We start from the raw sequence: 25,809 nt of genomic DNA, 5'->3' as shown, positions 1-25,809 counted from the left end.
GATTTCGTTTTTTTAAATATAGGCAAATTAGTGCATATTTAATTAGATAATGCCTAATTTGCATATTTAAACAATAAATTACAGAAAACTTGTAATACATTTTTTTCTCATCTTAATGTAGGTAATCAACTGGGAAAGTTTCATGGTGATATCTGCTAGTTACAAATATTTCCCTATTCACCTGTAGTGTCTCGCCTTAAAAACGATTATTATAATATATATTATATGATAATTTATTAATATTTAACATATTTATATATTCATAAATTTATTATTATTCATAAATGCATAACATACAATGTATTAATATTACAGCCTGTTTTTCATATTTAATCTATTTATATATTAATAGAAGCATAAAATAAAATCATTATTATTACTACATGCAGCCTGTCAAACAGCATTTCTTGTAAAATGTCTAAAAAATGTAAATCTAATACTATTCTCCACTATATTATAATACATTAACAACTGTTCATATTTAACTTATTTATATATGAATAGAACACATTATTCATAAATGCATAAAATAAAATGTATTATTATTACTACTACTACAGTACATGCATACAGCCAGTCAAACAGCATCTTTTGTCAAATATTAAAAACTAATATTATTCTACATTATATTAGGCTATATTGTATTATTGAGGTATTAATTGAATACATTCATAACCGAGTAAAGCGATATGCAGCATGTAATTATCACACTGAATGAACAATTTAATTGATTTGCATTCATTTTTAAATAGTATTTTTGTTGCATTGGGCAGGTAATACAGTGATTAATTGTAAATATGTAAATATTTGACTTCTAAACACTTCTGTGTAAATCTGCACCACACAAATGCATTCAATTATTATTTTAAAACATAATTAAATATATGGAATGTCATAAATGCCATATATCAAACCATATCTAAACGTCATAAATAACATTCTGTGCCATTGTTAAATTCCCCATTTTTAGTTTTCATTTATTTACTTACGTTTAGTGGAGGAGCTGCATCCACACATGGCTGAGCGCAACTCTTTCCCACATTTTGATGTGAGCTGAAGGGATGTTATCATCTTACTTGACATTGCCCTTGGGAGCCAGATCCTCTCCTTGGAAACGCTCAGTGATGGGACGCCATCTGTGCTCGTGCCATAACATGTAAACTTATTGTACATGTTTCACTCAAAATATTTGGTATAGCCTACCTAAATAATTACATAAAACAAGACTGTTGGAAATGGAAAGGCTAGCTAAAGGGAATGTCCAGATAATTGCATAGAGAAAATGTAATAGCCTAATTAAGAGTATAATACAATTTAACTACTGCTGTTTGACCGGCAGGTGGTGCTGCAAGTCGAGTAACAAAGCACAGCAATGCATGAAACCTGAACTGCGGCGCCTCCAGCTGGACACGTATGACTGTGACATTCATGTAGCAACACGCTATCTATTGTACATTTTGTAGCTACAAAAATTATTTTTGAGCCATCAATATCGCTGTGGCCGATCGACTCTAAATATTGCATATGATCAAATAAGACAAGGCCTAATCCTGGCTTATTCCCTGTGAAACCAATGATTTAGTTCAACCAGATCTGATATAAACTGAATGTATACCATACCAATTGGAGTCCCGAGAAATTAGCCAGGTTGAGACGAGGAAGATAAACAGGAAGCCATTTCTGCTGTCCGGTTTTGTAAACATATGAATTAAAAAAAGCACGTAGGCTGTACTCCATCCTCTCTGCAGATCCAACCCACAGAAAAGAGCTGCACTGTATTATATCTCTAAGCAGTTAATGTACTTTAAAAGGACGCTCTAATTGTTTGAGATGTTTATAACCCGATAAAAGAAAGGGGGAAATCAACCATGACGTCCATTTGTAGGCCTGGCCAATAGCTTCCCTCGAGATTTCACAAGAATATCGGTTTAAGCCTGCGATTTAGCATTACTAGAGCTTTGTTCTCACGATCATACCTTAAATGTGAATTTTGATGCCACCGTTTTTAATGAAATTGTATCACTGATGTGTCAGGCAGGTAAACTTGTGATAGCTAGCAACTTCTTTACTTCATTTATTCATTTAAGCCTACATTTCACGATTGAGGTATGATTGCGTTGTTAAACAAAACGTGAAAGTCTTTTCACAAACTAGCCTAACACAGAAACTCGAAACTAACCTTTTTAAAAGGAAACCACCAGACCTAAAAAATATATCTTCCAGGTTTTAGAACTACAATTATGAACAGATTATGAACATAGGTCTATTACACTCCCCAAAGGCAAAATACAAAACAACTTAAATTGATTTACTCTGACCTTTTAGTGTTTAACTTGTTTGATTGCACATGAGTGCTTCAGTCCTTAAACCCACTGTAAACATTTCTCTTTGTGAGCTTTGGTTAGAAGTGGCTGAAATACAAATGTAAGCAAGTGCCAGTCTGCATGAAATTTGTATAGCTGTCCATAATAAAATTTTTTGACAAACTTTCCTTAACAAGCCTTTATCTGACGAGTTCTCTTGTGCTGTCAATTACTCACAAATCTTATGATAGTTTGATAATCTCCATTCAGTTTTCACACAATATTAGTTGTTTATTATGCCTTTGCATTACATTACACCATTTCATGCTTTTCATCTTCAGAAATATCTTTCTTCGAGAACTGTGCCTTGCTTAATAAAGTGGAACATCCTCTTTAGGTTTCCATTTACCTAAGTTGACCTGGCAAACTATTTAAAGTCCCCCTATAGTCAATAATTGTATCCCTTAAAACTCACCTTTGATCACTAAACTGACACAAGCCTATTTGAAAGTTTTTTCCTTGAAAAAAATATATGAATGTCTTAAAATAGCTTGAATGTAACCTCTACACCCTTGCCTCAATTAGTATGCGGTTCTATGAATATGCAAATTATCCCCGCCTCCACTCACTCACACCAGTGCTGCGTTCCAGTCCACTTTTAGACACGCACTTGCAAACTTCCCTAAGCACTTCTCCTCGGGGGAATCCCTGCCACCATTATGAAGTGCGTTCTACTCATAGACAGTATATAAGATGGACACAGGGACCCCATAGATTTCAACAGAGAAAAGTGAAGCCCATTTGAAGCACTCACTTCCTGATCGCCAGGCGAACTGCGTAGGCTCAAACTGAGCTTGACGACGTAGATGTGACGTGGGTCTTCTAGTAGCTGTGCCGAGGGAAATCTGAATCATTCCCTTCCGAATCTCGCAGAGACCGAGAGCGTGATTATTAGTTGTCAATGAGCTAGCAGCAGGAGCAACTTTATGAATCTCTATGGGCTTCTCCCTTGACTTTATGCCTCCACGTCCCCCCGATTGCTTGCGAGCTTCTCCGCCGGTCTGTACGGTAATTTCTCTACAGTGCAACAGAGAGTCGCGTGGGTATGACGCAATCGTTAGCCTATTTTTTACAAAAACGGCTTCTACGAAGTCATAACATAAGGTACAAAGTAATGGAGCCTTTTATACATTGTCGTGTTTCTTTAGAAATAAATAATGGACAAATGGAGTCTTTGGACGCTTCAGATGTAAAGTTATTCGCTGTCAAAGTGACGCAAAAATGAATGGGAGTCAATGGAATGCTAACAGCAGGTGAAGTTCTGCTACAATGGCGGCTCCCGCGGAGGCTTCAGTTTCCGGCGGATGGATTACCCCCTTGGTTCTACTTCGTGAAGTGGACCTATATGTCCCACAATGCAGTACGATTGTGACTTCACCACAGATCTCGTCTAATCACCCCCACAACAAACAGCTCTATGATATATTAATTATATAGTTTTTAACCCAAACACACATTTGGATGCTGCATTAAAGAAATTCTTAAAGGGATTTAAAAAAATAATAATACATCAACTCCATAGCAGATTCCAAGTGATCAAGGGCTTAGGACGTTCCAATTCAGCCCACTTCAGTTTCCGCCAGTAGTGGGCACTCGTGCAACGTAAGCAATTACGTACGGGACGGAGGGAAGTTAGCGAGTGAAGGGCATGACAATTTTGGACTGGAATGCAGCAATGCTCAGAGATCGATCACACGTTGATGATCACATGTTGACGTGATTTGTTACAAGGTAGTTTGTGACGTCAGAAACACCAGCAATGGTGTTGACTTATGAATTTGCACATGGTTTGTCTTCACCACATCTAACATCAGCTAACTTGCTATTGCTAGCCTCTCTGAAAATCACCTACCCTACCTTAATACGTGTGTTCGACTTAAAGGGTTAGTTCGCCCATTTAAGACATGAAGTTGTTGTATGCAATTCTTACCAGCACTATAGTGCATACACACTGACCCACTCTGTGGTCACCTCCCTGGTCAGAGTTCTGGCCGCTGGAAGTTTTTCAAGAAAGTAGTCCTGGTTAGTTTCCGGGGCCTCAAAATGATTTGCGTTTCAAAGCTTGATTAATTTACATCACAAAAAACACTCCAGACAAAATTCATACCTCAGTTTTAATCGGCACTATTTTCTTTCCATTTCTATCAATCCGCGCTGCTGTCAACGTCAACAGTGCGCACGTTCCGATCAGCTGTACCATAGTGTTTACACAATCGAATGACAACGACGTAAAAAGTAGAAAATTAACAATGGTGCGAACTTGTAAATTCCCAGGTTGTGACCACAAGAATGTGCCGGGATCACCGTTCAGATTCCATCGTTTTCCTGTTTCGGATAGCTATAGCTATGAGACAGCTTTGGCTGGTTGCCATCGGCTACTCTGCGGGAGCTAAAATATCCTAAAATTTCCAGAATCAAGGATTTTCGTGTGTGCAGTGCTCACTTCAGCGAAGACGATTACATCCCCAACCAAGAAGGAAATAGAAAAAAAACTAATTTTAAAGAGTTTTGCTGTACCAGTACCACGGGTAAGCTCTACTAACTTTATGAAACCTTTATAATGATCCCGCTCTCTCTCTTCCAGTCTATCTCCATCTGCTGAAGTTCGGCATCGGTATACTCCGGTTCATAAAGGTATCCCTTTGGCGTTGTGTTAAAATTACTTTCATCATCATCTGTTCCGTCTGACATTGTGCTAAAATTGGTTTCATCATCAGAAGTTTCGTAGTCAGACATGTTGTCAGCGAGTCGCGCTATCAACAGCTGATCGGAACGTGCGCACTGTTGACGTTGACAGCAGCGCGGATTGATAGGAATGGAAAGAAAATAGTGCCGATTAAAACTGAGGTATGAATTTTTGTGTTTTTTGTGATGTAAATTAATCAAGCTTTGAAACGCAAATCATTTTTTCACGTAAAAACTTACAGTTTTGTGGCCCCGGAAACTAACCAGGACTACTTTCTTGAAAAACTTCCAGCGGCCAGAACTCTGACCAGGGAGGTGACCACAGAGTGGGTCAGTGTGTATGCACTATAGTGCTGGTAAGGATTGCATACAACTTCATGTCTTAAATGGGCGAACTAACCCTTTAATGTGTAGCTACTCAAAAGCAACGTACTGTATAAGCACTAAGCTTCCTAGCATGTTTTTTCATGTTTCTAGCAAGTTTATCATGTTGTTAACATGTCTCAGCATGTTTCTAGCATTATTTTGCTAGCATGTTACTAACATGTCTTACCAATTGCTATGTTTTAGCATATTGCTAGCATATTTTAACACATTGCTAGTATGTTTTAGCATATCGCTAGCATGTTTTAGCAAATTGCTAACATGTTTTAACATGCTGCTAGCATGAATGAGCATGTTGTTACAGACATCCCACCTCTCCCGGAAGTTCCAGGAGTCTCCTGCATATTGATGAGCTCCCTGACGCCCGCAATTTATTTTTGCTAACAAGTACTAAGCTAGTTGCTAGGCTTTGCTAGTGGTAGATATGGTAAATTAAGCTAAAATACTCTATTGGAGTTACTATATAAAAGTTTTGACCACCTCAATGTAAGTCTACGATTGTCCATTTAACAAAAACCATAAGTCCATTTCGAAAAGATATACAGTAGCAACCCGAGGTGTAGCTTTAAAGCTCTAGGAGTAGACACTAACTAGCTTTGTTATGTCAACATAAATATAAACCAATACAAAAACACACTTTAGTGTCAGTTTATTTGCGGTTACATTTATTCTGATGAAAATTTCTCACAGTTGTAACGATATGTTCATTTTAATGAATAATTTAACAAACAACAGTGGCTGTTTTCAGGAAGAAATGCTTATTTTACAGTGAAATCAGCAGGACTTTGTACTGCCGACATGTGCATGACATAGATGTGCGTGTCGTGGTTTCGTCAACCAACCTCAAAAATGGCAAAACATTGTAATAACACTGACCGTAACATGAAAACATTCATTTCCCCCCCACTCTATACATATTTAAATCTATCCACACATTAAATAACTTTTGTTATTTAAAATGATACACATTGACAAAATACAGAATCACATGTACATGTGTTGATGACTAATGTTAGATTGGTCTCTGGTTTGTACATGGTATAATGCCCCTCTTATTAAAAGGAATATTATTGCATTTCTTGTAAGATTTTTGTATTATCGGCAGTAATAGTATAATTCGTTCGTTTGAGCGATGAGGTCTCTTTACTCGGTTTGTAAATGAGTCTTGTAGAGGAGACAGATACCCTGTCATTCAGAAACATTGTGAAAACAACACTATACAGTTATATTATTTGCAACGTTTTAACAAAATATATGTTTACTATTATTTGCATGGTTGAGTGCTACACAAAATGAGAAAGCTTCGTAATAACAGTTTTCAAAAATGAAATAAAAAACAGTCAGAACAACCAGTGAATTTATGAATATGGATGTGTTTCATATCAAGAGGTTCAAGAGAAAAATGTTAAAACGAGCACAGAGCACTCGGACTGTACGTTTGTGTTTTTAGGGAAATATTACAATAAAATTCACAAAATGGGAAAACTTCATAAAAGTACTTAAAAAAATATTGGTCACTGTTCGTAAGTAGCAAATGCTAACATCAAGTATCTTATTTAGTGGTGTGGAGAACATTTTGACGTAATCGCACAGACATTGAAAAAGCTGACGGAACCGCATTTGCATCTTCCATCAGAAATTGCTTCTTCCTATTATGATATTTTAACTATGCCCACAAATGAATGTTTATCATTTATGCATAATAAAAAAAGAATGAATTTTGTACAATAAACATATTCAGGCTATAAGACAAGGAATTTCAATAGGAACTACAGTCAAAAAAAATATAAAACATACAAAATACACTCTACCTGGTTGAAAACAAAAGTAACCTTAATTGTTTTTACATTTCTAAAGGTGAAACTACAATTGGACCGTTAAACACAACCCAGCAATCCTCCTCCACACACACACGCACACACACACACACACACACACGCACACACACACGCACGCACGCACGCACGCACGCACGCACACACACACACACACATAAAAAATATGTAAATATAACAAGGTGCCTTAGCACATACTGGCACACACAGACCTACAGAACAGAAGCATATAGTGGTGCTTGTAGTGTGGCACGATACTGTGTTTTGAAATACATGAACTCACAAACTCGTCTCTCTATCCAAATCTTTCTCCTTCTCTTCATCACCTCGCTTATGTCCAATGGCACCCACAACTTTTGAGCTGAAGAATAAAAGAGAGAAAAAAAATTGTATAGTCGAAAAGCTGACGAGAAGCTGTCGAGTCACGAGTTTGTTCTTTGGAGCAAAAGAATACGTACAGTTCCCTTTCGAAGTGGAAGTCAACACTGAATCTTGGATTGTTCTACAGGGAACGTAATCAGTGTGACCGGTGTCTGAAGCACGTGTGTGTGTGTGTGTGTGTGTGTGTGTGTGTGTGTGTGTGTGTGTGTGTGTGTGTGTGTGTGTGTGTGTGTGTGTGTGTGTGTGTACACCAAGCGGCAACCTTCCGGTCTCTGTCTTGAATCCAACACGGACGTGACTTAAACTGCAATTCATCGACTGGCCACTGGAGACAGGCTCCAAAAGAGAGTCAATCCCATAGACCCCCATGTTAATATGCCCAACTTTACAGCACAAAAAAAATATGTTTACATCCTAGTACAAAAAGGGGTTTTGGTCTATATAGCAAATTTTGCCCTTAATGACAACTGTGATGGGGGTGATTTCTTTTTATAACTCATCCTTTTAAATGATATTAAGCTGTAAAGTTCTGCATAATAAAGGGCTTGGCCACTTGAGTGACAGGTGGATTGCTGCTGCTTTCACTACTAGCCGTTTGTCTGCTGTCTGTTAGCCGTCACGTCACGCCCACTTTGGGCTTCAAAAATGCTCTTCAGAAGAAACCTACAGGTGACGTCACGGACACTACTTCCATTGTTTTATACAGTCTACGATGTACACAACAATTTAACTGGCCGACGACAGTCCATGACATCAGCGCCCGTGAGTATAAGAGGGCGCCTGCAATGTGCGTCATCCACTTTTTCTCTCTTTAGGAGCAGTTTGTTTTTGTTAGCTGAGTGGGTATTTGTTCCCCAAAGCGTCAATCCAAGACGCAGTGTTGAGTTCCACTTCAAAAGGGAACTTCTCAGGTTACAACTATGGTTCAACTGCGTCTCGATGCCATGCCTCGTACCTGCCTGCATGTCTCCCTCAGATAAAGAAGTTGATTAAGTACATTGCAGGTACCCTCTTATACTCACTGGCGCTCCCGCTGACGTCATGGACTGTCGTCGGCCAATGAAATTGTCGTGTGTACACACGTGCTTCAGACACAGGTCATGCTGATAAAGACACAGTGACTCAATCCCGTTTTATGTGAGCGCCTTCCAGTGTTATTTTTGTATCATTGAGATACTATTATAGTCTTATTAATATTTTGAATTAGATTTTATGTTTATGTATGTATATTTTAATTTCAGTACTTTTTTTGTGTTTTGTCAAGTAAAAAAAAAAAGTGTAGTTTTTAAAAAATGTATTTCTATTTAGTCTGGGGTTTTTTTTCAATTTAAACTAAATTAAAATGCAAAATTTTGCATTGGAAAGTATCTGAAATTAAATAATTTTACATTTTTGTGCATTTAAGTTTATTTTATTTTAAATAACAAAAATGTTTTTATGGTCTTAATTTTAGTTTTAGTTACAGTTATAAAATAATAACCCTGCCTCCTTTATCATTAAAAAGTTAAAGTTACATTATTGTGATTTATTAGTGCTGCTGTCAAATGATAAAAATAATGTATTATTGTAATTAATAACTAAATATATCATATTAGAATTATTTAATTATTACTATTTATTATTTTTAAATATGTAGCATTTTAAATAAAAAAGTAAATATTAATTAATATTAAACACTTCTTTTATATTTCATCTGCTGAAGCATTTTTTCGGAAAGAAAAATAAAAGTATTATTATTGTGCTGACAACTCGTAATGGAGTGTGCATATCTATAATCACTCTAGACTTTTTGTTGAACATCCCACACAGGTTTGATTTATAAATAAATCATATTGTATGTACAGAATTGACTGAGAAACATTAATGAGGAGTTCTACTAGGGACTGAATATTCAGATTCACACAGGACAGAATGAAACAGAGGTCAAATTAAATAGACTTAAAAACAAAAAAGAGCGTTAAATACATTTCGTTAACTGTATGCGTTAACTTTGACAGTCATTATTTTACATGACTATCTGATCCCAGTGAGTTGACCTGTCTGAAATCATGCTTTTCCATGCATTTAACATTCTCAACAAATACACACAAACATGCACACAGAGGCTAAAATACCCAGGGAAAAAAGAGCTTGAATCCCTCATGGTGCCCGTGTTTTTAGAAAGATGCCCTTTGTAAAGCCTGGAATTATTTAATTATTTATTAATTCCCTAAAAAGGAAGACACAACGTTTTTCAGAAAAAGGAAAAAAGGTTTGAACATTTAGGAAACATGAACCATAGTACCCACAGCACTAGTGTATATACAGTGATCATGCACAGACGGGTTGGGTTGTGTCTTACCTTTGGAAATCAGCATCTGAGACATTAGGAGAGGGAGCTTATGAGTGACAGGGATGAAAAATTCAGTCATGATATGAGCCTGATATTCACACTTCCATTTTTAAGAGAACAGCATGTTTGAGGAGTTCACTGAACAGATAAATTGCTAGATTGCTACAGTAATTCCTTTTTTTGAGGGGCTCAGACATGACCAAACTCTGCTCTGAGAATGAAAATGTTTCTTATTTGATCTTTTTGAGTTTTTAAAGGGGTCATGAATTGAAAAAACAAATCTACCTTGATCTTTTGACATAAAAGACATTTCAGAACTTAAAACTTCCTCATTAGACCAAAAAACAGCTTTTATTGAAACCAAGCTCGCAAAACTTCTACATCATCGACTCTTTAGCCCCGCCCACCGATCCACACGTGTCATGTAGTAGTAAATACGAGAGAGACGCAAACACAGGATTACTCCAGTAACAAAATGATAGAGATGCCTGTGATGACCTTAAAGAACATTAAAAAATGCAGTTCATGACCCCTTTAAAAGTAGGATTTCAGTTCAATGTTCTAAAAGGGGGAATAAAAACGTGCCGCTACTGAATCGAGAAACTGAAAATGTCCCATGGTGACTTAAAATACTGTGTATTTTCATCTATTAATGCAATGTTTGCAGGTTTGCGGTGAGATTAAAGTGACATGTTGGAATATTGTTATGCATGTCAGGGGATGTTCTGAGGGAATATTAAATCCAAACCTTTTCGAGCTTTGATCTTTGTTGGTGCTGTCAGAGTTGAGGCCTTTCCAGACGTTTCCAAAAGACGTCTTTGTCATTTCATCTGAAATGTTGACCGTGGATGGGTCGTCCCTTAATGAATGCAAACACATCAGCATTTTTAATGACTATTTCTGTTATGTCATATTTTGAAAGTTTACTTAAAAGGTGAAACTAATATATTATATAGACTCATTACATGCAAAGTGAGATATTTCAAGCCTTTATTTGTTATAATTTTTATGATTAAGGAAACCTTTTCACAATATTTTTATTTTGAATTTGGGGTTTTCACAAACTGTAAGCCATAATCATCAAAATTATAACAAATAAAGGCTTGAAGTATCTCACTTTGCATGTAATGAGTCTATATAATAAATTAGTTTCACCTTTTAAGTTGAATTACTGAAATAAATTAACTTTTGGACGATAATCACATTTTTCGAGTTTCACCTGTATACTGTATAATTGCTTTTTAAAAATCTTAAGGACTAGATTTACGGGTTAGATTATGTAGAAATGGTAACAACAACAGGTTACCAATTTTACAGTCTACAAACATTGTAAAAACAAATCCTACTTACTTATAATGCCCCTCTAGAGGCACTTGAACAATTCCTTCCTCCTCCATCAAGACACACTGATTCTCCTGAAAGTGAGAGAAAGAACATGTTGGTGATCTGTTCTTTTAAAAACATTGCCTTCAGTGATTGGTCGTTGTGATGCGTGATGATGGGGGGGGGGGTACCTCTTGCTGTGCATCTTCCATTTTTTTCTTCTTGCTCTCTGGCATGAGGTCATCAAGCCAACTGAGATCTCGCTTGGAGAAGAAAAAATCCAACAGCTTGCGGATGAACACAAGGGCTAAGACCTGCAAGAAAACACACTTGATGTGAGATCTTGATGATCATGCATGCACACATACAGAAATGTACACAAACACACACGTCTTACCATCATAGGAAAGACTATGGCGGCTCTGGAGGTTTTGATGACCCAGAGAAGCACCAGGCAGCTAAACTGGATGATGGTGAACAAGTGAACCTTTCTCAGCGGGACGTGTCTCAGGTAGATAAAATCAGGCTGGTGTTTTGTCGGCATCCCGAACAGTCTCACACGATCAAAAAACTGAACGACAAACACGAACACGCCGACACGGTCAGAACTGTACAATATGACCCTGTATTTGGACACAATTTAGCCCTGTTAACTAAAGCTAAAACTAAAACAATTAAAAACTTGTTTTCGTTATTTGAAATGAAGCTGAAATAAAATATAAATTTTAGATTTAGAAATATTTAACAAAAATGAAAAATAAAAAAACTTTAACTTTTAAGTTAAAGTTGTACTAAAATGTAAAATAAATACAAGTAAACAAACACAAAAATAAAATAACTAAAAACAAATGAAAATAAAACAAAAATTGAATTAAGCAAAAAAACTAATAAAAATGACAAAAGCACATGACAAAATTACTAAAAATTACTTGAAATGAAAAAAAAAGTTAATTTAAAATATGAATAATTATTAGTATATCAATAATACTCAGCATTTCAGCTTCCACAATCAATAAAATATATTAAATATACTTTAATAACACTGGGACACATAAGCCACACCTACAAATGTCAAAATGAACAACTGTTAGGCACAATTTATGACTAGTAGTTGCAGTACCTGTATGCCCCTGAGAGACGACGCTCCCATATAGAGGAAAACTCCGTATAACACGGGCATCGGGATATGCTGAGGACAAAAACAAAATAATAACCATTTTTATGTTGGTAAAATAACCAAATTTTATGTTATCAAAAGTTTATTTATTTATTGCAAGCAAGTTTGTAACTATCATCAAAGAAGATCACTGACCTTCAGTACGGATGTCATAAATACTGAGCTGCCCATGAGGACGAATATCATGAGGCCAGTGAAGCGCTGCTCTCTGATGCCCAAGAACTTGGGCTGTTCACCGGGTGCGGAGCATTCGGACTCCAATTTCAAGCTGTTCACGTGGCTGATTGACAGCACCGTCGCAGCCACGAACCACGGGAGGCCCATGAGAGAGCACACGCCCAGCATCACACCCACCACAAACAGGTCCAGATGATACCCACAGCCTTTCTGCGGACGCACACATACACAACGAAAGACATGTGACATCTCATCAAGAGTACAACATTATTTGTTAACCAAAAAGGAGCATATTGTGAAGTAGTGACAAACCTTCAGCTTGTGTTCCTTCCTGTTAATAATAACGGCAGTGATTTGTTGGTCCATGAAGATGAGGATGGTGCACAACAGAGCTGGGATGAAGCTCACAATAGTGGTCCACCACGGGTTTGGTCCCAGTGGACTGATGAACCAGCCACGGTCGTCTCTGGTTGGCTGTAAGAGGTCATTAGATCGATTACAGATTGATATTCTGAGGATGGGGATTTGTGTGAATATCTACACATGAAAATGACACGGTAGTGTAATACTCCTCTTAACGACTCACTTTAAACTCATTAGGAACCTGTAGTTTTGGAGAGGGGACCCCTAGAGCGTAGTCGGTCAGAACCATGGTCAGGATGGTGATGAAAACAGCAAAATCACTGATAACTGCCCTCACCTGTTGAGAAACACACAGAATTGGAATAAGCGCTAGAAACTGAACATGAAACAGTAAGCCTATATATTATTGAGTATTATTGAGTGTATTGAGTGAGTGTTAATATTATATTGTTTTTGTTTTTTTATATATATTTTCGATTTTTCACATATTTCGATTTTTACACAGATAAATCCACACACACATACTTCCACAGTTGTCTGTACTATTCCATAATGAAGCACACACGCACGCACACACACACACACACGCTTCTTGCCTTGGTGGGGAAGTAACGGCTTGTTTTGAACTCCTTGAGGAAGGAGGACATAGCAACCGTAGAGAAGAAGAGAATGACAGACCAGAAGAGGACGTCAGGTATGTATGGACCGTGATGGCCACAGGCGTTGCCCAGAAACTCACCCCTGTTCTCCACACAGCCCTGAGACACAACATAAGACACAATAATCACATCTGCTTCTGATGAAGAACACAGATAAACACAACATCAAGAAAAAAAAGGATAAAAATTCATATGCAGTCATGTGTAACTGTGGAAATATCATAAGGATTTGTTTATAGTGGATTAGTGTGTGTGTGTGTGTGTGTGTGTGTGTGTAGGAGCTTAAATATAAACGGAGGGGAACTGAGGTGAAACAGCAGAGGATTTGCTTTTATTAGAGTCACTGAAATGTATTAACCTATATCTGAGCCAAAGAAATGAGACACAGTCGTAGACGTGGTGTATACTACATACTGTTTTTGAAAGAGAGTAGTATACAGTGTGTATACCATGAACTGCATGCATATTTTCTGTATGCATCGATGATATACAACTAGAGCACAGTATATGTGCAACACTTTATCCCACAATGCAATGCACTTGATGACATTTCCTTTTTGAGAGTGATTAATGAAGTACTGTGCTGTGTTTTAACACTGTCTTGACTCATTATTTGATCAGACTGGCAAAAACTGTTTTTAATTCGTACCATAAAATAACCATATTTATTTTTTGTCCATGACAACAAAACAGTTGTGACAATTTCCAAGATGACATGCTATGGAGGTCATGTAACAATTTAGCATACTACTACTCCATTTAGAACATAGCCATATGGTGCATTCAAATCATGTTGGGAAGATCATATTTACGAGTTGAACGCACAGGAACACCACAGCAAAGTTGTAATAACAAGTGGGAAATTCTTTAAGCCCATATTTCCGAGTTGGGGACGTGTCAGTGAGCAAATAAGGTGGTCATCTCTATTCATGGTAAATTAATAAATGTTGAAATTATAATTTTTTTAATTTACAATAAAACTATTCGCATGTACAAAATGCAATAGTATTGTACAGTTATGAGAGGACATATTACGATTCAATTTACCTTTGTAAATTGTATAAAAACTTAAATCAAAAACTCCTGATTTGCATTCTTTATTTTTCATTTTGTAGAAGTAGAGTTTAAAAAAAATATTGACGTTGTAATTACGACTTCCCAACTCTTAAACAAACTTCCCAAGAGGACTTGAACGCACCAATAGTCACACTCACCTTGACATCTAGGCCTAACCAGTCAATCTCAGATGTAGAGATGTTTTTTTCCTCCCAGTAATTCAGTGTGGCATTACTGGGTTCTGTAGGCATTGTGCACACACACCTAAAAAAAACACACACAAATACATCATAATATTTCACATTGATAACTTTATCAACATGTACAGCTGAATTATAGCTGTGAACTTGAGGAAGAATGAGATGTGTGTCAGTACTCACGAGTACTGAGTGAGCTGGTTGAGGTTGTTGTGCATGTTGAAAGGGTATGTCTCTCCCAGATGAATAAGTTTCTCCAGAGCTTCGTAGATAAAGATGATGCAGATGAGGGAAGCGAAGGCTTCCTCTGTGAATCGTGTAATGTAACACACCAGAGAACTGGCGTCTGTGGCAACCAGCAAAAGACAGAAAAAGGCCGTCCACAGACCGATACACACGCGTAAGGAGAGGTAGGACAAACCATACTCTCTGGGGAGAAAAACACAGACAAAAATTTATTTGACTTGAATCAATTTATACTTTCAAAAATGCTCATTTATAAATAAAATTGATAATAATAAAACAATAAAATAAAAATGACTCTTAGAAACTCAATTACAGTTTTTCTCAGTCGCTTTAGTGCATTTCTCAGATCAGAAATGAAATTCTCAAACCTACTTGTTCAACCTCCACATCATCTAGTCACTTGTGCATATCATAAAAGCAGTTTCTCATTCTTTTGAACAAGTTGCGATTGCTTTGGTACATTCATGCAATTGATTATGTACAATTGTCTGCGGTTTCCTACATTATCAGTTGCTAGTGCCATGTTGCTCAAAATGTATTAAATAGTTCTCTGTGCAATAGTCTTACCCCTCGAAACATCTAGTCATTAGTTCATCGTATAAGTCATTAAATTCAAAATGGCTGATCTAGTTGACTAGTTGTCATAAACTGTCAAGCATATTTTCTACTATTAGACTTTTTGTAAATGTGCCATGAATTGATGAGTTGTGCAGGTGAATCTTGACTTTCACTACTGAAGAGAATGTAGATCAAACAATGAGAAATCAGTTCTCTGAAATAGCTCAAAGTTGCATCTCATGAACCTTCAATTGGCGAGCATTTATACAGTGCTGCATGCAAAAGCAAAGTTCTGGCTAAGGGGTCTTTCCTGTGTTTGCCTTTCTGATGTTATATTTTCACCTTTGTGCTCCTATTTCTTGTTCTTTTCTATATCACAATAACATTTTAATGTTTTTTTTGTCAGACCACTAGTAAAAAGTGTAACTGTGAATCCTATCCAGTCTCTTTAAATCAATAACTCACGTACAGCAGTGTGTAAATTTGTACTTTTGAAATGGATTTATGGCATCCAGAAGAAGCGCAGCTTTGTACATTTCAATAACTGTCCTCAAAACTTTAGCCATAGTTTACATCAGAACATCCCTCCAGAGTACACTGTTATATTGACAACATGACTAAGCAATTTGACTGGACTAGTCATTCTGATGGCACTGACATATTCATTGACAGATATTTACTTTTGAGAGATGAACTAAGGATTTTGAGCAAGAGACTGGTTTTTGCAGGTAATCCATGGGGTTTTGCTATTTGTACGAATTGGTTTGAGAAATGCACTTACTGTTTTGCAAATGTTGAGGATGATTCGAGAAATGTACCAAAGCAAGTGAGAAAAACTGTAATAATAATGGAACTTCCCTGTGTGATATTTTAGTTCATACATTTTATTTTATTATTATTATTGTAGTCACTAATCACCCACAATCCATGAAAAGGTATTATTATTATTTTTTTTCTTTTGTATCTTTTTTTATTATATCATTATGAATTAATACAATTTTATTTGTGAGAAAGTACTTTGTATTAACTCTTTTTTTAATTGTCCCAGTAATTTAGTAGGGAAAAAATTAAACATTTAGACAGAGAGAAGAAGACGGACGGACAGACAGACAGACAGACAGACAGACAGACAGACAGACAGACAGACAGACAGACAGACAGACAGACAGACAGACAGACAGACAGACAGACAGACAGACAGACAGACAGACAGACAGACAGACAGACAGACAGACAGACAGACAGACAGACAGACAGACAGACAGACAGACAGACAGACAGACAGATAGATAGATAGATAGATAGATAGATAGATAGATAGATAGATAGATAGATAGATAGATAGATAGATAGATAGATAGATAGATAGATAGATAGATAGATATATAGATAGATAGATAGATAGATAGATAGATAGATAGATAGATAGATAGATAGATAGATAGATAGATGTCCAAATAAACAACGCTATCAGCAAAACAATTAATTCTTTGTGAGTTCCCCCATTAATCAGACATTGAAATACTTTTAAATGCTTATTGCAAATGAATCTAATGAGCCTCACTTGCAGAATTTGAAGAGGATTTTCTCAAAGACCAAAACCGGTCCCGTGCTGCCCAGGATAGTGAGGGGCTGCCCAGCAATCAAAGAGTACGCTATACCCGTCATAGAGGCGCCAAACAGAGACTCTATCGCACTCTAAGAGAGAAATGGGAAGAATATACAGTATCATCAGTCACAGCATAATTAATCAATATACAGTACATGATATAAATGCACTTATGTGTTCTTACTATGCGTCCTTCTGTAGCTTCTCCCAGGAGACCTCCGAAGGTGATCACAGGAGACATGCAGGCGCAGTACAGGAAGAGGAAGGAGGCGAGACACTGCAAACTTATGGCATCTGTGTAATCCGACAGGTAGTGAGGAGCCTTACGCTTGATGTCCAGAAATAAGCCACCAAATAACCTGTAGATGTATTCAAAAGACATCATCTGGGATCTGGGTCGGTCTCAGACATGGGGATTGACAGAATTTTTGAACACAAAAAGATTTGGACAGTGCATATTCACAGATTACTCACCTCCCTGTGCGCTCTAGCTCTGGTCCTCCGTGGCCTCCGTGCTCCTCATTCTCCCCCAGATCAGCCCCTCCATTGGCCAGAGGAGGAACCTTCCGCTTCTCCTGCCAGATTTAGACATAAAACCAACATTACCACTGATTTCAGACTGGAGATAAGAATATGAACTATTCCAGCTAGTGATGCACTGGAATGAATTTGCTACCGAAACCGAAATTAAAGTTTTAATTTAGCTTAAAACCGAAAATAACATTTATTTAATAATCAACACTCAATTAAAAACTAAGTTTGATATTAACATTTCAATTGCACACAAGGCAGTTATATCAACTTATAAAGTTAAGATTATGTTTCTACTTCAATTCTTTGTTGAAATATAAACATTTAAACAGTGGCTGTAATAAACACTTGCTTTCATGAGTTTTATTCAAATATACAAAAAAAAAAAAAAATATGTATAAATTAATATGCATTGCTGATTGAGTGATTACGAGAGACATGATGATATATTTCAGTAGGTATCTTTCAACATACCCTCTGATGTTCATTCATGCTTATTTTGTACTATAACAATTAGTCAAGATGAAAAGAATCATCGGTTCACACATGCTCCCCACTGACGCTGAATGCTAAATTGGGATTCTTCCCAATAATTTTGGCCCTCCAAAACTTTTGGCCAAAACCCCAAAATTCAGCATGGAGTTTGAGAACTGGGTTACCTGTGAGGGCACGTTTTTGGGCGGCTCTATTCTGATGGTAGGATCCCACTCGCCTGGGGGTAGCACAGTCACCTGGTCCAAAAACTCATCGATTCCTGCCACAAGGTCAGAACGATCCTTTGCTTTATAAGCCACATCATGAAACACCTGAAAAAGAGACGTTCATGTGAAATTAGCACACATACAGTAATAGCCAGTTGCCTATAGTATATCATCATGAACAGAAATAAACAGTAATTAGTTATTGCCCATAACACTAACCTCGTCTGTCATGAGGGTGGCGATGGAACGGCCAATCTCGTGGTACTGAGGCCCTTTCCCCATCGGCCCCAGCAGAATGAAGAGAAACCTGCACAACGACAAAGGGCTTATGAGTGAACTCAGAGGCACACCGCTCTGCAAAATGAACTTGAACGATTGAGACATTTTATGTGTTTTTTTGCACAGATCACTCTGCTCTTACCTGGTGGTGATGGGAACCTCAGCCAGGCCGTTGAGCAGCACAGCGGGAGACAGACGGATGAAGGCCACCACAGGTTTCTCCAGAAACTCCAGCTCACCCACTAGGATGTTGGAAGCCTCAGCACCAGGTGGGATTTTCTTCATGAAGTGGAGGTCTATCTGCAGACACAAAAACATGCTTCTTCAGCAACACAACTTTTTTAAAACCATCAACACTGACACTATCATGGTATTAAAATTGTTGGTATAAACCTTTATCTGTTGATAAAGCATGCTTATAAAGCACAGGGTTGCCCCCAAATCTACCTAACTTTTTAGTTGTCATTATTTAAATGATGTAATTAAATGTATTTGTTGCAATCAATATCAATCAAAAGTCTGATGTTTTTGAAAGAAGTATGCTTATGCTCATCAAGGCTGCATTTATTGATCAAAAATACAGTAAAAACAGTAGTATTGAGAAATATTATTACAATTTATAATAATTGTTTTTCATTTATTAATGTGTGTGTTGGCAAAGCTGAATTTGCAACATCCATTCCTCCGGTCTTTAATGTCAGACGCTTCAGAAATTCTAATTTGATGATTTGGTGCTCAAGAAACACTACTTAATATTATCAATGTTGAAAACAGCTGCTAAATATTTTTTGTGGAAGCCATGATGCATTTTTTCAGGATTCTTTGATAATAAGAATGTTTAAAATAACAGCATTTATTTAAAATAGAAAACTTTTGTAACAATGTAAAATTTATTTACATTGTTAAATTCCTTTAAAAATTTCTTTAAAATCTTCCTTTTGAATGGTAGTGTATATTTGTATATTGAAGTTCTGGAGTAATATTTAAAACTGTCTGAAATGTGATTCTTACTTTGCTGAAGTCAACAGCACTGTTCTCACGACTGCCATCCCCACGTCCCTCTGTAGTGGTGGGCTGAGCCTGAGGAGACACCATCTGACCTGGAAGCAGTGCAGCAAACACACAAAACAGAGGAAATATATAACAGATTATCATATAAAAACAGATTTTATTGTTTAGAAGGAAGACAGTAATGTTAAAGGATAATTCCGGTATTTAACACCTTGAGTCTATATTGTAGTTTGTTTTGGATGAACAAGAGTGGTGGACAACATTTTTTTGACAATGGTTCCTCTCTCGAGTTTTTGACTATAAAAGAATTGGCCATGGACCCATTTAACATTGGTGTCAATGGGCATGTCCGAAAATGTCATTAAAACAACCTTTAACATTAGTTTTCAAAACTGTGCAACTCACCGAGTGATTAGTGATGTTAGTTGATATTCCAGAAACAAAAAGTGTTGCGAAATACAGTTTCTGTCGTGTTTTATTCGTCATTTTGTAAAATCCCATTGAATTCTGTTGAAGGACTGAGTGCTCGAAAATGACGAATAAAACACGACATAAACTGTATTTCGCAACACTTTTTGTTTCTGGAACATCAACTAACATCACTAATCACTCGGTGAGTTGCACAGTTTTGAAAACTAATGTTAAAGGTTGTTTTAATGACATTTTCAGACATGCCCATTGACTCCAATGTTAAATGGGTCCATGGCCAATTCTTTTATAGTCAAAAACTCGAGAGAGGAACCATTGTCAAAAAAATGTTGTCCACCACTCTTGTTCATCCAAAACAAACTACAATATAGACTCAAGGTGTTAAATACCGGAATTATCCTTTAAGGTCATAGAGAGATTAAGACCTATGCAAACTTACCTGGTTAAAAATATTGGTAAGAAACAGATTAAGGAAGTCAGTTACAAACCTCCTAGCATTGTCTAAATCTAAATCAAATTTAAAACCTGAATCTAGAAGCAGTGAAGAAACAATTAGATGAGGTTGGATATCTAATAGTCAACTACAAATTCCAGTACTCTAAAAACTACTTCATATGTGGTTAAATGCAAAGTTAAGTGGTTAAATGCTACGCTAACGCTAAGTGTATAGTTGATTAGAGAATAGATATGGAATACCTAAGGGTGTGTTCACACGTGGCAGGTTTGGTTCGATTAAAACTCTTGTGTTGCTCTGTTAGTGCTGTTCAGTTGAATAAGTTTGAACGCTCCCATGCGAACTTTGGTGCGTACCAAACAAGTGGACTGAGACAAAGGATTCTCGGTCTGCTCTCAAACCAACTCTGGTGTAGTTTGATTGAAATATGAGATTAACACGAAACAAAGACTTCTAAACAAACCCAAAACAGGATGCGATGTCACAAGATGCAACCCTAAAAAGGACAGAATGCTAAAGGATGCCTGGTTCTTCTCGTCATTGGAGATATGTTGCCCATTACAGTTTGGTACAGGCCTCTTATATACTGTCTATGGTACAGGCGTTGGAACCGCCATCTCCTTACAGCAGATCTTCATTTGTATATGTAACAGAGGAATTCCTTCCGCTGTTTTGATTAATTGACACATTTTATAAGCTCTTTGTGACTTCCCAGCTGGTAAAAAAACAATTGTACGCACTAACAACGAGCGCTTTAGCCCAGCACACAGCATTGTTATGCACAGCACACGTCATAAAAACGAACGTTATTTACTTTTGAATGCAAAGCGAACCAGGACTACTGTAAATGTACCCTATTGTCCTTTTTTTGGGGTTGGACCAAAAGAACCAAAAGAACTGAACTACAAGTATGAACACACCCTTAATAACTCTGTACTCTATCAACTATTGCTAATTACCATGATACATTTGCATATTATCCACCACATTGGAAAGGCCAAGATTTACCCATAAACATGCAAATGAACTGACATGGGATCACCTGATTACGGTATCTATATATTCCATATCTATGCGTTAAGGTGGGGTCACATTTATTATTTTCCACAATTTCTGCAAGCCAAATCCAGTTATTTCAATAGGAATCCACATGATCAGAAATTTCGCATGAGGAAAAAGGGCAAGGGGGCGATTTCTGCATGCGGAATTTGCTTTGGGTTCAAGTTGGTCAAACAAATTCACTGCGTGGAAAGCTGCTTGGTTTGAATGTGATTTCTGTGTGAGCGGTGCTTCATACATCACCACTCTATTGACAATGGACTGTTTCTGGTCGCAAAATATTGCTGAAATTTCACCAATGTGACTGCACCTTTAGAGTTCAAGTGTATCTATGATCATATTGCCTGATAGTGGCTCTTCTTCAGGGTCGATGCTGGGGATGACATGGTAGCCGGAAGGCACACTTAATCGTTTGCTGAAGGGTATGAAGGATTTTTGGGGTCGGATGAGGGGGTTGTCTGGGGCAAGGGGGGCAGAAGAGCATGTGTGGGGTTTCTGGGGAGCTGACACACACTTGGGATACCTAATGGACCAGGCTTTACATAAGAGCACCTGTCTGTTTCTCACACTGCGACTGAACCTAGACCAGAGAGAGGAGCGGGGACTGGGGAGCGAATTGGTCATGAAGATAACTGGGAAACACAGACAGACACACCATTAAAAAAGAATGATAAGACACATGCATGGCAAATGTAGAACAATGCATCTGCTGGAGCGTGTGGAGCAGTACCATTCTTATCCATGGAGTGTGGTTCGGACTGCTTTCTGCCGATATCTGCGAAAGAGCGTACGATGGGAATCCGGTTAGCCAGTTTCTTCTGGTTCTGATGGTGGTGCTGTTTAAGGAGAGCATTTCGGACCTTCTTCCTCACCTCCTCTCCCAATAAACCTGACGTCTCGTGCTGGTCCAAAACCATATCTTGAAAAAAAAGGAAATAAATAAAGCCATTTCTATAGAATTGACATGACCAAAACTTTGGGGTTAGTAAGATTATTTTTTATTTTTTTAATGAACACTTTAGCAAGGAGATGTGTGTGAGTCCCAAGCCATGTAATGGGGAGGGTTAGGGAAAGACCTGAAACTGAAGTGCATTCTCATTCATATGGTATATTTCTAAGTTCACCTTAGTGATCAGGAACACTTAAGTGATAAGTCTTGCTTATGTGATGTAAGGATGTAATGATGTGTTTTTGATGACCTCCACAAAAATCATGAAATGACTATAATAGTTTAATTGTTTGAATACTCATTTCCACTATTTGGGCAATAATTAAGAAGTTTAAATCAACTGGAGATTGTAACAATCTACCTGGAAGAGGATGTGTGTCTATATTGGCCCCACATTAGAGGATGTTTGAGTCGCCAAACAAACTGTAAGGATCGAAGTTGGAGAATTGCAGATGCTAGTTGGGCCTTGGGGTCAGAAAGTCTCCAAAACTATGATCAGACCTCACCAATATATTCACAACTTGTTTGGGAATGTTGCAATAAAAAAAATATTTGGTGACATCAGACAGCAATTGTATACACCTACAGTTTGCCAGGCGTTACTGGAACTTTCAGTGAGACTGGGTTTTATGGTCAGATTAGTCCAAAATAAAGCTTTTTGGAAAAACACCTGAGGTAAGTTTAGCATTGACAGAAACATATCCATGTAGAAAAGCACCTCAAAAATCAGTAGAGAAGTATGGTGCTGGATCTTTAATGCTTTAAACTAGGCCATGGTTTGATCTTCCAGCATGACAATGATCAAAAGCACAACCCAAAATAAACAGCATAATAGCTCATTGACCACAGAATGAAGGTTTTGCCATGGACACAGCAGTCCCCTGACCCATAAAAAAACCTGTGGGATGAGCTAAAGTAAAAAGTCCACAAGCATGGATCTTTGAATCTGAAGGATCTGGAGATTCAGAGGTCTCAGGAGGAATATCGAGGAATGGTCTCAGATCTCTTGCCATATAATCAGCAACCGTATCTTGGCAAAGGGATGTCGCACAAAGTATTAAATGAAGGGGTGCCAATAATTGTGGCACACATTAGCATATTAGCTGAAAGACATGCACAGATCTTGAAAATCCATCCTAAAAAGTATTTCAACAAGCAACTGTAGCACAATATTTGTATCATTTGGGATGCACTAATCTAATCTTGAATATAATTTAGGATGTGCAGTATGTTAAGTGGGACACTAAATGTTAAATCAGTAAACAGCTAATCCTAATAATTAAAATGATTGCTTTAAATTCGTGAGGAAGGCCTTTAGAAGATCAGGTTTGGGCAATGTTTTCAGACTCTGTACCTGCAATCTCCTCCAGTGAGTTGGCCCTCATGTCCAGCATGACGATGCCATTTAGGATGCAGCTCCGCAGCTCAAACAGGCTATGAAGGGAAAGAGTAGCCACGTATGGCTTACTCCACCTCTCCCCTCCATCCTCCACATCTTCCTCAAACTTCAGCCATCTACAGACATATAAGGGACATGAGAGAGAAGAATAGGAAGCGTGGGAGGGAATAAAAAGAGAGAATGAGAATGACAATTAAATTAGTTTTCTCATTTAGCTTTAGTACCACAAACTGGTATTGCATTAGCTGTAATGGATACATGCCTAATCCTCTCCTAATCTCTTATTCCAAACCGCAAATATTGCTCTTAAGTAGGTTTGCTCTTGATTTTAAACACTTTTAAATCGCACTCCACTGTTTGCTTCTGGCAGGTCATCAAACCCTCTGTGACCCATACTTTGGACTTCAAAGCTGATAGAAAGACAACAGAAATTCAAATCACAACCGAGGTCTGCAGAAGAGCATATCTGAACCTTGAAGCAGATGGGCTACAGCCGCAGAAGATCTCTCATGTCAGCTAAGAACAAAAAACTGAGACTACAATTGGCACAGGCTCACCAAAATTAGACAATAGAAGACTGGAGAAACACTGCCTAGGCTGATGATTCTCGATTTCTGCTGCGACATTTAGATGGTAGGGTCAGTATTTGGCGTAAACAACATGAAAGCATGGACCCATCCTGCTTTGTATCAATGGTTCAGGCGGCTGGTTGTGTAATGGTGAGAGGGATATTTTCTTGCCACACTTTGGGCTCCTTAGCACTCATTGAGCATTGTTTAAACGCCACAGCCTACCTGAGTATTGCTGTTGACCATGTTCATCCCTTTATGACCACAGTGTACCCATTTTCTGAGAACTACTTCCAGCAGGATAACGCTCCAAGTAACAAAGGCTCTCAAACTGGTTTCTTGGTAATGGCAATAAGTTCACTATACTAAACCTCCACAGTCACCAGATCTCAGTCCAATAGAGCACCTTTGGGATGTGGTGGAATGGGAGATTCCCCTCATGGATGTCCAGCTGACAATTCATATCAATATGGACCAAAATCTCAGAAGAATGTTTAAGCACCTTGTTGAATTTGTGTGGATTCGTACCTAGCCGTCTCTTTCCATTCCGCATCCTCTCCCTCTTTCAGGCAGATCTCGTCCAGCTCGGTGAAAAGAGCATGAGGAATGTGTTCCTCATCATCCTCCATTCCCAGCAGAAACTGTACACGCTGTGATGGTGTGTCCGCTAATGAGAAACAAGAGTTTTTCTATCTTATTTCTGTCCTATTTTACATAATCAAGTTTTCATTTATCCTTCAAGAGTGTCAGTCTTACTGTATGAAGGTGATTCTCTGCCATCTTCGGTTCCAGAGTCTCTTTCCCGTGACCTCTTCCTGTGACGGTGTCCATGGTGACGATGCCGTCTGTGTGATCTTCGACCCAAAGGTACATGCACCCCAATGTAGAGGGTACGGTGGCCTGACAGGGACAGAAGAAGAATGCAGTTATCACAAAACGACCTTAACAAAATAACTACTATATAAAATCAAAGAAATCATTCACCCAAATTGAAAAATAAACTGGTCAACCCACTGGACTCCCCAGCTTCGCAGTATAGTTAATGATATGCTAAAGGCCTCCCACACGTTGACGTGATTGGTT

At 37.7% G+C, this 25,809-nt stretch overlaps 2 protein-coding genes across 8 annotated transcripts in view; both read right to left on the bottom strand.

Moving 5' to 3' along the window:
• Positions 1–1,132, bottom strand: part of mcf2l2 (MCF.2 cell line derived transforming sequence-like 2) — an 81,827-nt gene extending 80,695 nt beyond the window's left edge. The window contains 1 exon segment of the mRNA XM_079597206.1: positions 990–1,132. The gene's annotated coding sequence lies outside the window, so the exon portion shown is untranslated.
• Positions 1,133–6,064: 4,932 nt separating this feature from the next.
• Positions 6,065–25,809, bottom strand: part of slc4a10a (solute carrier family 4 member 10a) — a 43,668-nt gene continuing 23,923 nt past the window's right edge. For 3 of the 7 annotated variants that reach the window (XM_079597207.1, XM_079597208.1, XM_079597209.1), the window contains 23 exons: positions 25,483–25,626; positions 25,255–25,393; positions 24,113–24,273; positions 22,540–22,728; positions 19,868–19,956; positions 18,999–19,156; positions 18,797–18,884; positions 18,536–18,682; positions 17,820–17,920; positions 17,530–17,704; positions 17,301–17,434; positions 15,116–15,361; positions 14,894–14,999; positions 13,617–13,778; positions 13,244–13,357; positions 12,970–13,131; positions 12,616–12,867; positions 12,424–12,492; positions 11,701–11,874; positions 11,495–11,617; positions 11,331–11,395; positions 10,729–10,839; positions 6,065–7,628 (listed from right to left, as the gene is read on the bottom strand). In XM_079597207.1, coding sequence (XP_079453333.1) covers positions 7,547–7,628; positions 10,729–10,839; positions 11,331–11,395; positions 11,495–11,617; positions 11,701–11,874; positions 12,424–12,492; positions 12,616–12,867; positions 12,970–13,131; positions 13,244–13,357; positions 13,617–13,778; positions 14,894–14,999; positions 15,116–15,361; positions 17,301–17,434; positions 17,530–17,704; positions 17,820–17,920; positions 18,536–18,682; positions 18,797–18,884; positions 18,999–19,156; positions 19,868–19,956; positions 22,540–22,728; positions 24,113–24,273; positions 25,255–25,393; positions 25,483–25,626 — 3,191 coding nt within the window. In that variant the 3' untranslated portion in view covers positions 6,065–7,546. Of the gene's footprint in view, positions 7,629–9,989; positions 10,027–10,728; positions 10,840–11,330; positions 11,396–11,494; positions 11,618–11,700; positions 11,875–12,423; positions 12,493–12,615; positions 12,868–12,969; positions 13,132–13,243; positions 13,358–13,616; positions 13,779–14,893; positions 15,000–15,115; positions 15,362–17,300; positions 17,435–17,529; positions 17,705–17,819; positions 17,921–18,535; positions 18,683–18,796; positions 18,885–18,998; positions 19,157–19,867; positions 19,957–22,153; positions 22,442–22,539; positions 22,729–24,112; positions 24,274–25,254; positions 25,394–25,482; positions 25,627–25,809 lie in introns of all 7 variants that reach the window. The other 4 variants (XM_079597210.1, XM_079597211.1, XM_079597213.1 and 1 more) reach the window with 3 other exon arrangements.

The sequence above is a fragment of the Phoxinus phoxinus genome (genome assembly GCF_949152265.1).
Source record: "Phoxinus phoxinus genome assembly, chromosome: 22".
NCBI classification, from domain to species: Eukaryota; Metazoa; Chordata; class Actinopteri; order Cypriniformes; family Leuciscidae; genus Phoxinus; species Phoxinus phoxinus.
The sequence above is the reverse complement of the archived record's forward strand: the minus strand, read 5'-3'. Positions and strand labels throughout refer to the sequence as shown.